This window comes from Misgurnus anguillicaudatus, chromosome 3, assembly GCF_027580225.2.
Source record: "Misgurnus anguillicaudatus chromosome 3, ASM2758022v2, whole genome shotgun sequence".
Lineage (NCBI taxonomy): Eukaryota > Metazoa > Chordata > Actinopteri > Cypriniformes > Cobitidae > Misgurnus > Misgurnus anguillicaudatus.
In genome coordinates, this window is record NC_073339.2 from 39,112,725 (window position 1) to 39,125,361 (window position 12,637).

Below are 12,637 nucleotides of genomic sequence, written 5' to 3' on the forward strand. Positions count from 1 at the left end.
TTTGTGGCGGCACATTCGCGACGCGCACATCCACATATATGCTTTAATGCAACTTAAATAAGGCTCAGCGGAGTGCGTCAACCAACGCCACAGGTGTTTGTACAGAAACTGCCATGTGAGACAGAGGTAGTGATAAACGCGATGTGCAAACATCTATTTGTGGTGGTCAATTAAAGTTTTTTGACGGACTGAGAAATAAATAAATGTATGGGAATGAACAACGACGCTCTCACTTGTATGATGTCACAGCAGTAGGCAGCGCAAATAGAACGACATGCCTATAATCCCTCCCACTCCAAAGTGTTACTAAACTCGATGGAAAAGCTAACCGAGCCAAAGTGAGGTGAGCTGATCCGACCTGACCCAAACCAAACCGTGGGGTACTATGCAATGGAAAAGCGCCATAAGTATAAAGTGTTTTTGTTATGCGAAGTATAGAGTCTGCAAGTACTGGGACATGGGAGCATTGTTGCCTAGACCCATATTGCGATGGATAACAAACAAACACATCAAAACACAACTCCTTGTATGTCAACTTTTCTTTATTCATTATTTCTTACGTACGTTTACTAAATAATTGGACCCCACCAGGGTTTTTTAACAATTAATCAAATTCACAAAATTTCCTGGTTCAGTAATTTTTTCATATTATCTATATGGAGATTATGGTTTCTTGTCGCAATCACATTTGTCTTGCTTACTAGGGGCCTGCTTACTACAAGCTTAGGTTTATTCACTGTTTAATTAGTATCATATGAATGCTGAAATATTTTTTATAGATGTAAAATGTAAAATACAAAATATATATCTTTAGTTTTTCATTCCTTACCACAGGTGCCTCACTGTTCAATTTAACATGTGGCTATACTACTTAAGCATATATCATTGTTTTGAAATCCTTTGAAAAGTCGGTCACACTTTATTTTACAGTATCACTGTTACAGTGTAATTATACATTTAGGTACTAAGTAATAATCATTAACAACATGTACTTACTATAGGGTTGGGGTTAGGATTAGGGCTTGGTTTAGGGTTAGTTGCATGTAATTATGCATAATTAACTGTTATTACTATAATAATTACATGTAGCATGTATAACAAAGACACCGTAAAATAAAGTGTTACCGAAATTTTTTTTGAGTAAATTACGCCATTTTTCTTTTTGAAACCGACTATTTTGCTCTATAAAATTAAAACAATGATAAACCATTTTTGTAATAATGATGTAGCATCCTCACCCAACAGTGATGTCGAATATGTTGGAGCCGACTGAGCTGGACACGGCCATGTCTCCGAGACCTTTCCGTGCGACAATAACACTGGTGATGAGATCTGGAATGGAAGTACCAGCCGCTAGAATGGTCAGACCCATTATTTCCTCTGTGATTCCCATAGTCTCACCAACCTGCGTAAGATATATGCATTAGTAGTCTGATGAGCATAAACAAAACCAAGTCATGACATCTTCAAATCAGGCTTGTGCACAATTCAGAAATTCATGAATTGGAATTTGAATTGAATTGACTCCGCCCTACAGGAAGTTGAATTTGAATTGGAATTGGAATGACAGGAAGTGGAATTAAATTCATGGCAATTCAAAGAAATTCCACAAACAAAACAGAAAGAATCTCACATACATTCAGTGAAAGTTACTTTGGAAAATTGTTTGGAAACCATTTTAAATACTTGGTTAAAGTAAAACATTCTGGGAAATGAAGTCATGTTCCATCGTGTTCCACAAAATTACAATTACAAAAAAATCAAACTTAAAGGCGGAGTCCACGATGTTCGAAAAACGCGTTGGAAAAGAAGACGGGCCGACTACCAAAACACACGTATAGCCAATCAAATCAAATCAAATGCCGGGTTGCGTATGTGTGGGGCGGGGCTATCAACAGAAGGTCCAGATTCTATTGGGGTAGGGGCGTGTTTGTTTAGGTGATTTCAAATATCAACATTGGCTTTCAAACATCATGGACTCCGCCTTTAATTATTTGTTATGTGACTAGAGTTTTGAACATTGATTGCTGGGGGAAAACATTTTCTGTTAATGTACAAGTAGTTCAAACTAATATAATTTATAGATTATGTAATGCAATCATATCTGACATATACTGAAAGCTTTTATTTTTAACACTTTACTTACTGTATAATATGTATATGAATTTCTTTGAATTTCTATTGAATTGCAATTCTGCTTCCTTTAATTCAAATTCGAATTGTAATTCTAGATCCTGTTTTTGACATCAATTCAAATTCAAGAATTGAATTGGAATTTAGGAGTCATTCTCAATTCAATTCTGAATTGTGCACAAGCCTGCTTCAAATACACCAATTAAAGGGAAAGTTCACCCAAAAATGAAAATGTCATCATTTACTCACTCTTAAGTTTTTTTTTTCCTCTGTTGACCACTAAGAAAGATATTTTGAAGAATGTCCGTAGCAAAGCAGATCTGGAGCACCATTCACTTCTATAGTAGGAAAAATGATGGTTCCCCAGATCTGCTTGGCTATCAACATTCTTCAAAATATATTTTGGTTTCAAACAAAATACCAGGTTTTTGGAACAACTTGAGAGTGAGTAAATTATGACAGAATTGTCATTTTTGGGTGACCCATCCCTTCAATTTAATTTAAGAACCAATGGCAAAATAATGAAATTGTTGACATCCTGCAACATCCACAGTAGCTCTGTTACAAACCTAACTAGATATCATTTTGAGGCATCATGGCCATACCGCTGACATAGCTTATCAATATCTATAGGAATTCTTTATAATGTACCCTTCACGGCAAAAATAATCCCAGAATGCATTGTGATGATTTTAGAAAAACTGGCAAATCTGGTAGTTTGAAGCGATACAGCATTAGATAACAGTTAACTTCTCTCTGACAAGAACAGATAATTGGCTTTAGGATTTGGCCGTTACAGATTTACTGCAGTGCTATAAGGCAAGATCAACCTTTACCTCTGACTACCTCACATAAAAGATAATGCTCTTCTTTCTCTTACATTTTCAGATTTTTAAAAAATATATCATCACACGCATTTGGCAAAAAAAAGTTTTACATGGAATTTTAAGCGATTGGATAAATTGCCTAAAATTCCATGTGAAACTTACTTAAAAAAATTGATGCAAAAATGATGCGCTATATTTTTAAGTAAATCCAGCCTTTATTTATTTCAGTGTACTTTAAAGTGTAGAGTAAAAGTGTAGAGAAGAAACAATGATGAAAGAATAATATTAGAACAGAAGATAACTAGGATAATTTTGCCTCAACTTTATAGGGAATGCCGCAAGCAACATCAAGGTCATTAAGGGGTTAAAACTGAAAGAATGCACATACTGATCAGATAAAGGCACTTTGGATTAATGCTTAACTGCGAATGTAAAATGTAATTTCCTGGGTTTGATTCCATGGAAACAGAGTCACATACTGATAAAATGTAAACCTTAAATGTACATTAAATCGCTTTGGATAAAATGCATAAATGGAGTGTATGTACTGAGGCACATGTCTGATTACCTGATGAGCCCACCACACCATAAGATAGGAGAAAATGGCAATCCATGTAATGGATCCCAAAAATGTCATGGGAAAAAACTTCTTTGAAGTCTAGGGAAAGAGCATGTACACAAGTTATAAAACAGCACAAATATCAAGGTGTGGTTCGTAATTTCATTTTTACGTAATTTTGCGTTCTGCGCGTCGAGAGATCCTATGCATTACGTGTCTTGTCAAAATAAGTGCCTGCTGCAGACGCGTCTAAAGGGTTTATGATAAAAGAGTACCAGATACTCGCATAATCTCATGGGTAATCAGAGTTTACTGTTAAGGGAGTGTCTTGCATGTATTTTGTGAACGTGAGCGTCTCTTTTGTCATAAACAGTTTTAACGCGTGTGCAGCAGGCACTTATTTTGACAAACAGGCGATGCACATGTTTCACAAAACACGTTTCACATGACGCAACAAACACACATTTTGAAAACACAAATTTGCGAATTTGCGCCCCTCGGATGAGCAGTCCCGTGCCGCCATAGTCCATATGGCAAAACCATGGGTTGAAACAACTCAGCCTTTTGGGTTGAAACAACTCAATGTGTAATTAGTGTAAGTGGGTGATTCTCACGAAACCATTGAAACACCACGGCACTAATGATTTTAGCTTAAAAATGTGTAATATAGTAACATTAAAAAGCATCAGAATTAACACAATACTGTGTTCTACCTTGCACAATGTGTGATTTCAACATAAGAATTTATAATTGTAAATTTTATCTCATTATCTGCGGAAATTCTCATTACCGCAATGTGTCCAGCTGTGTTTGAACATGCGTTATGTTGTAATTTAATCAAATTAACACAAAAATATTAAGAAAAAAAAATAAATGGATGTTTTGCTAGACTACTTGAGATGACAGAATTTTTTTTTTACTGAATATCCATGTATAATAATAATTAAGAAAAATTAGGAAAATGATGTGTCCATGCCTGATGCTCTCATCCTCCGCAACACTTTTTGAGAACAGTTTAAGCACACATACAGAATTTTAATAAAGTTTGATTTTGAGTGACCAAGCACATGGACCAGTTACTTCAAGATGGCTACCAGGTAAGATCATTTTTTTACAGTTAATTTGAAATATTGTCTTGTCAGAATGCTTACACGACATTTTGATTATCATTACCGCAACAGATGCTTATTAAATGTTAATTTAATTAATAGAAGCATAATACTTTGATTTTAAATGCATGTGCAGAATCTCCAAATTATGTTCTTTCAGGTTTGTCATGTCATTTTGAAAATATGTCAGTGTTGATGTTTTCTGACTGTTGCGGTAATGAGATTTTTTAGGACTAATTTTTTAAATTATGTTACAAAAAGTGTTAAATGATAAGTAAAAGTTTTTAAATTAATGTTCCCATTTACTCCAGACTTTGTTTTTCAATGTCTGGTGGGAAAAAAAGTAAATTTAAGCAATTTTTACATTTTCATGCTTGACATTTTTAAAAACCAAGTTTTCGTGAGAATCACCCAAGTCCTTATAGGAAAGTCGTGCCACTATAACAGCAAACAGTAATGGGAAGTGTTTTTGAACAACCTACATCTTTGCAATTCTGCTGGGGCGCATAAATTGGCCACTGTGTCTTTGAACATAATTAGCTGTGTTATCTGTTGTTGGTCAGTACAGAACCATATGCTGCCCTCCAAAGGCTAAGTGCAGTATCTACGCAAACACTGAAACTGAGAAAAATGGCTTTAAAGTTTTTTACACCAGCCAGTCAAACATGTTACTTCAATTTTGTCACACACAGTTCTCTGAAATGGGACAAAATTTAACCAGGAGACTTTGTCACAAGACACAACAGATCTCACAAAGCCCATTTTAACCCTTACCTCAATTTTGACCAAATGCGTAGTTACTGCGCTTTCGCTTTGTAGGGCAGTATAGACGTCTGTGTGATTTGATGGCGTTGAACATAAATGACAATCATTCTTACTTCTCGACGGACATCTGGCAGTGTCAGCCACAACGGAAAGACGATGGGGAAAATGACGAGGTACGTTGCTTGCTTCCGTGGCGTATCTGGCCATGCCAAGCTCAAAGGCTGATCTTCATGTTCCTCCTCTTCCTCCTTTATAACACACAGATGCAGGCCTAGTGAATATTTCTTTATAATATTTGTACACATTTTCTGGTGTATTGAAATTAATTGACACTCTATTAACACTATAAAATATATTAAACAGGTGACAGGTGATTGGACATTGCTGCAGGTGTCTTTAATAAGTTCACCTTAGGACCAACAGCATTGCCATTCATAGGTGGAGTGACCTCAACCTCCACACAGCTGCTGTTGGGAAGGTTTTTATCTGCTGGAGAACAAAAGGAGGAAATACGGAAAACAAGTAGGAAACGAGCGATTGTAAAATGAACAGGTTCATCAGTTATCAATTATAGTCAATATGACATCACATTTGAACAGTTTATCCCCCACCTTCAATTGGCTTTCACTGGCAAGTATTTCAAATCACACAGACCTATTTTATAGTTGATAAAATCAATGTAGTCGTCCCACCTAAATCCTTTGATATGAAAGTAAAAAGTTTTTCTGTTTAAACTTACCAACACCATTTGCCTCGTCCTGACCCTTTTTTCTTGCAATCTTGTGTAGAATGGACGCCTTCTCCTTGAATCTCCCTGGGCACACATTAAGGTACATGTATTATTTTCCTAAGACAGATCACATAAATAAAACTTTCCAAAACTGATGATGCGAGCTGCGTGTTTACATGCAGTTTCCAGTGTTTGCACATTACCCTCACTGAGTGGGTCAAGTGTGTGAATCATTAGCTGGAAGATGCTGTTTCTCATTAGTGTGTTGTGTAAGGAGGCGGAGCTTCCTCCTCGCTGTAGGCGGGGCTTAGCCTATAGGGAAAACAAAAAGGAATACTTCATCACTCAGATAATTCATTTTATTTTATTGTTTGTTTTTAAGAATCTTACTATCTACTATATGTCTATCAATTTGAATGTTGTGTCGGTAAATAAGTAATATTGTGTTGAGGGTAAATACTTACAGAAAGTTTATTTTCATCATCTCCTCCATTGGTAACCTTAAGAAGGAGAAAAAAAATCAATTTTTATGAGAAAAGCTAAATTTAATGCAATCATGAAATAAACCCAGCGTCAGAAAGCAGATTAGTGATTTGTTTCAGTTCATTTCCAATTTGTAAAATTAATAAACAATTATAAAAAAAATTTGTTATTCTTTTGCATTTTTAATATTTGACTTTTTGACAAAGACATACAAAGGTTTGGTTTAGTCTTTGCTGTTTCCCTTAAAGGTGCATTATGTAACTTTTAGTAAGATATCTTGAAAGAAATTTAATATCATTTACATAACTATACTAACAGTGGTGTATAAAGACCTTACAGGGACAAACTGTTCTGCAGAGCGCGTTTTGTCAATACGTTGTCCCAGATGATGACATGTCTGTCCTGTGGCGGCTACCGTAGCTTCACTATGCGTTTCACTATTGCATATCTGGAAAAAAAAATTTTTTAAAGTGCACCTATTTCATTCCACAAAAAATTGGTATAATACAATGTGTTTCCGTGGTTTATGGTTAAAAAACACATTATTTTCCACATACCATGAATTTTTATAGCTCCAGATATGCTACTTTCCTCAAACGCATTGATTTTGTACAAAACTTATTGATTTAAAAAGCGCTGTGTCCCTAATTGACCAGCTAATCTGTATGTTGTGATTTGCCTGAATACCTCTGACGTCAGCCGGAAATGTGACGCTCCTTACCATGTTTGAAAGATTCACTCACAATGCAATGCTAACAGGAGTTAACTTACAGTGTATGTCAAAAGCGGGAGGAATTATGATAATATCGGTCTTGTCTACATCACCAATCCCAGGAAGTAAACTGTTGCCTACAATCTGTGTGATTGTTGTAGTCCATAAAAGAGATTTACGTTGGAGACAATAACTTGCGTCATTGTTTACTTTGAGGTTTGTAACTTTTGCATATTGTTAACATGTACTAATACACACTTGCACACCAAACGAAATGTAAAATCGTGAATCGGACCATAGTTCGACCTCTTTAAACTTTTAATGCACTACTGCTTCACATTTTTGGAAATTACATTATGTTTTTACTAATACTGTTTTCTGTATTAATCATTTATCATTGATGTTTAATAAAAATTATCTTGTAAATCAAAAAGATGTCATCCCGGCAATTCAGATAAATCAACTATTAAATTGCTCATTTTTACCTGTATACTAAACACAACCTGATCTCACGAATTTCCGTGGCATAGTCACGGAATTTTGTGCTCATTTTTCTGTGGCATTCTAACGGATCTCCGCATTTTTCCGTGGCCCTGCTACGGACTGTCTTTTTCCGTGGCATTCTCACGGATTAGTTACTCAACTGTTTTGTCCTATTTTCTTACCATTTTCGCTTCGGTTTAGGGTTAGATTTACATGAAATGACATCCCTACCCAAACCCAACTCTAACCCCAACACCATGCAACAATTGTTTAAAGTTTAGAAAATATAAAAGAATAAATCAGAAAAAATAGTATAAACCAATATTTAAAGTGACATACTAACGCAAACACCAAATCTAACCCTAAACCGAAGCGAAAATGGTTTGAAAATAGGAAAAAGCAGTTGAGTAACCAATCCGTGAGAATGCCACGGAAAAAGACAGTCCGTAGCAGGGCCACGGAAAAATGCGGCGATCCGTGAGAATGCCATGGAAAAATGAGCACAAATTTCCGTGACTATCCCACGGAACTTTGTGAGATCATGTTGACTAAACATTAAAGTAATTTAAAAAAAACAATACATTTAATTTTTGTATAACCAATCAGCATTATTAACATCATGACACTGAAGATGATTTGCTACTTGCTATTCATAGCCAGAAGTATGTGATTGGACAAAAGGAGTGAGTGCAGTACGAGTCATCATCATGGCAATTTGATCAATGTTCACAAGCACACTAACGGTACATTCACACGGGGCGTAAGCATTAACGCCTCCCATTTACTTTTAATGGGTGAAGTCATGCGTTGCCGAACTGAAGTGTGGATGCGTTGGCACCGCGTCAGTGCCGTTGTTTGTGGCAGAAGTTGAACATTTCTCAACTTTTCAAGGGGCAACTCCTGGGTCAGCCAATCAGCGTTAACGCTTTTGCCGTACCGTTACATAATGGATGACCTCAAAGCTATAACAAACAACAGCTAAAAAGCCTCAGAAAACTTCAGTGTGACCGCACCCACATGTGTCAGCCCCAGCAGCATCCTCATGAGAAATTTGGTACTCTCAGCAGTAAAACAAGTAGCCTTAACTAAGCCTAATCATCCCAGTTAAACAAAGAGAGCTTAAGCACCTCTTGTTCTTGCTCTCTTTTCACGTTCCTCTCTCACCAGGTTTGGTTCCTCAGCAGGTGAAAGATAAGCTCTAGCCATAGCTAGCAATAGGTATGGAAATAGAGCTAAGCTCTGTGTGCTTGATAAGTTTTAAGACTGAGGTCAGCCAACAGTAGACCAGAATGCTATCTACAGAATGCCTCCTGTCGGTAGGGGCGATATTGATATAGCTTAGATGAAATCTATGGCTATGTTTAAACTGATGTTGATGTTTCACATAGTGTTGTGAAGAGCCTACTCCTATCTTGAGGCGGGCTTAGTCTATTGACGGTTTCATCGGACGCATGCACGTTGTCGTGTTTACGTGCCTGAACCGAAGTCGGTTTCAGCCGTAACAACATAAACAAGCGGCTTTCGTGGTCAACACGTAACTTCCGGAAAAACTCACACAAAAATAAACAACACGTAGATTTCCTAGGAAGCCAAAACATTTGTTTTTTTTTCAATGAGGTATTTATTCAAGAGTTCAGTTTAGCAACTAGTCAGACCATTAAACAAACTGAAACCAGAAGTAAAGTTCGGACCAGACGCGTATCGAGTCACCACACGTGCATCCGATGAATCACACGTGCGTCTATACTTCAGATCTGTATTTATTTATCAGTCTGGCTAGTGGCTAATCTGATCTCTGAAACAAATACCTTGTCGAAAATAAACTTTTTTGGTTTGCAAAAGACGATGGGAGATTACAAGCATGGATCACAACTGTGCGGAGAGGTTTGGTAGCCAGGCAAGAATTCAAGGATCTGTAGTTAACATTGTATACATACATTTTTTACAGTAACGTTAGCTCAGCGTGTTGATATGCGTTAGATACTGTATGATTTATGAACAAAGGTCATTTTTTGCCTTGTTATCAGAAATAAACTACTGTAAAATGACTCTATGTGTTGTTATTGATTCTAAGTGGAAGTCTACCAGAAGTTGCGTTTAGTCCACAAAAGCCGTTTGTTTGTGTTGTTGCTGCTGAAACCGTCTTTACATATGAAAAGTTAGTATCTTATCATGAGCACTGTGTTTCATTTTTCTGACACTTTGAATGTTATGTTGGTAAGTGAACAGTTACAGTATTGTTTGTATTGATGAGTACCATATTTTCCGGACTATAAGTCGCTCTGGAATATAAGTCGCATCAGTCAAAAATGCATTTTGAAGAGGAAAAACATATATAGGTCGCACTGGACTATAAGTCGCGTTTATTTAGAAAATGATTTCACAAAATCCAAGCCGAAGAACAGACATTTAGGGCCCTATTTTAACGATCTAAGCGCATTGTCTAAAGCGCACAGCGCAACGTCTAAATGGGCGTGTCCGAATCCACTTTTGCTAATTTAACGACGGGAAAAATCGTTTTTGCGCCGAGCGCATGGCCGAAACGGGTAGGTCCTATTGTAATGGGAGTATTTTGGGCGTAACGTGCAATAAACCAATGAGAGTCACAGCTCTCATTCCCTTTAAAAGCAAGTTGCGCTGGCGCTATGTCTAATCCCTATTTAGATGACGGACTTTGTAAACTGAAAAACTAAGCGGAGGTAGAAGATCCCCAGTTTAAGATTAATGTTAAATAATTGTGTTGTTTTTCCCTTATATTGAAATTGTTATTTTTTATTAAAACCTTTAAAACCCGTTTTCTTTTAGTCATGGAAGTAAAAAGCAGGCTTGCAATTGCTTTAAATGTATGGCTATCCAATATCATCAAAAAATAATTTACAAGTATGTAAGATAAGGTTTGTACTCTAAAAAAACTTTATTTGTAACAAACAGGAGATAAAGAAATTACAAACGGCTCTCCTCACGTTTCAGCACTTTGGACAGCGTTTTTTTAGCAAAGCGTTTTTTTAAGCATTACTTACAAATGTTTTTCATCTCACCATATCCACAGGTACATCATATACAATAAATCCGTGAGGTAGCATTAAAAAAAAAACATTTAAAAACAGACGCATTTGTTTAAAGCAAAGCATTTATTTACTTATCAGGCTGCAGGTAAAGCAGCTCTTTGCGCCTTCTAACGTCTCATAATCAGTCCTCATTTATAAATATGTCCAAGAGACTCAATAATAATCTCTTAAATTCAATCCTTTAATCTTTCATATTTAAAAGCATTTTTGTGCTGCTGCGCATTTATGTACTTTGTGATAAGCAAACCCGCGTTGTCCTCCCGTTTATAGGCGCATATTACTAATGCGCTCTTTAAATAACATAAAACATATTGCGCCATTGACTTTAGACTTTAGACCAGGTTTTTGTTGGTCAATGGCGTAGTCTATTTTAGTTGCCTCAAAATAGCAAAGCGCCAACAATGCGCCTGAACACACCTCGTTTTTCAGACCAGAACGCCCATGGGCGCAAAGGGGGCGCAAATGCATTGCTATTTAAACAACGCGGCGCTAAACGTGAAAATTAGGGTGGAAACTAGCGAAAGACACTTGCGTCGCGCATTGCGCTGCATTGCGCCGGGTGTAAGATAGAGCCCTTAATCTGGAAAGGCTATTCAACTAAACAAGTGCACAGAACAGCAGGCTAAATAGGTGTCTGTAGATGTTAAAGTAACATAAAAAGTTATTTACACAATACACAATAGCATACTGAACATACCTGAGAGGCTGAATAGGCTAAATTAACACAACAAGCCAAATCAAGTTTAAAAAGGTCCCGAAGTCATTCCACATCACTGAATCCATTGAATTACATAAATACAGGGTAAGGGTTAGGGTTCTCTTGGTTCATTTGAGATAATTTTTACGTATAAGTCGCACCTGACTAAAAGTTCCAGGACCCACCAAACTATAAAAAAAGTGTGACTTATAGTCCAGAAAATACGGTACTGGTGTAAGGGATTTGAGGAAGTATAAAAGCAAGCATAAAACTCATTCTGTGCCATTTGTGCTATGGACAGAAATGACATCTTGAAATTGTGTTGAAGAATGTGATGTGTTATTTATTTTCTAAACATGATACAAAAAGGCAAAAAACTATACATTTTGAGAGAAAAACCTCCCCCAAAACATTAAATGATAGGAATATACAACATGGCAACCAACACCTAGAAACCACTAGAAACATCATGGAAATCACATAGCAAGCACGAAACACATGGAATCCTAAGCAGTCCATATAGCAACACTCCGGCAAACATCGAGAACACCCTAAGCTCAGTTGGTAGACCATTGTGCCAGCAATGCCATGGTTGAGGGTTCAATTACCAGAGAATGTAGATGTAATTACACAATATAATCATCCTGGTTTCATTTCATTAAAATCCTTACCCAACAAAACTAGAGAATTATATCTAAGCTTTGAATAAGACTAGACCTTCAAAGCGAATCTATTCTAAACAGGTGGACAACGAAAGGATGGACATTAAAATTAGACATAAAAAGTTTAGAACAAAGGGCTCCAACCACAACTTGTCTGAAACCACAAACCAAAACCAAAGACTTGCAGCACAGAGAGTAGCACTAAGATTAAGAATTTTATTCAGGCATTTAATAGTCTAAAGATCAAGACTTTGTGCATATGAATGCCATTTTAAGCTTATTTCTGCAGTCAAGTTAATAAATGTTTACATAAAATTCATAAAAATATTTTTTGTTACATTTTATCTGGTATAAACTTGCTAGGGCTGCACGGTATGAAAATGTTATATGCAGTAACTTGCTAAATATT

The 12,637-nt window shown here is 36.5% G+C and overlaps 1 protein-coding gene across 10 annotated transcripts in view; it reads right to left on the reverse strand.

Moving 5' to 3' along the window:
- The window catches only part of slc24a2 (solute carrier family 24 member 2), a 32,236-nt gene that overhangs the window by 2,267 nt on the left and 17,332 nt on the right, over positions 1-12,637 (reverse strand). For 4 of the 10 annotated variants that reach the window (XM_073866148.1, XM_055205857.2, XM_073866146.1 and 1 more), the window contains 7 exons: positions 6,588-6,623; positions 6,300-6,435; positions 6,133-6,207; positions 5,803-5,882; positions 5,507-5,641; positions 3,529-3,618; positions 1,239-1,405 (listed from right to left, as the gene is read on the reverse strand). In XM_073866148.1, the coding sequence (XP_073722249.1) occupies positions 1,239-1,405; positions 3,529-3,618; positions 5,507-5,641; positions 5,803-5,882; positions 6,133-6,207; positions 6,300-6,435; positions 6,588-6,623 (719 nt within the window). The remainder of the gene's footprint in view (positions 1-1,238; positions 1,406-3,528; positions 3,619-5,506; positions 5,642-5,802; positions 5,883-6,132; positions 6,208-6,299; positions 6,436-6,587; positions 6,624-12,637) is intronic. The other 6 variants (XM_055205864.2, XM_055205860.2, XM_055205863.2 and 3 more) reach the window with 5 other exon arrangements.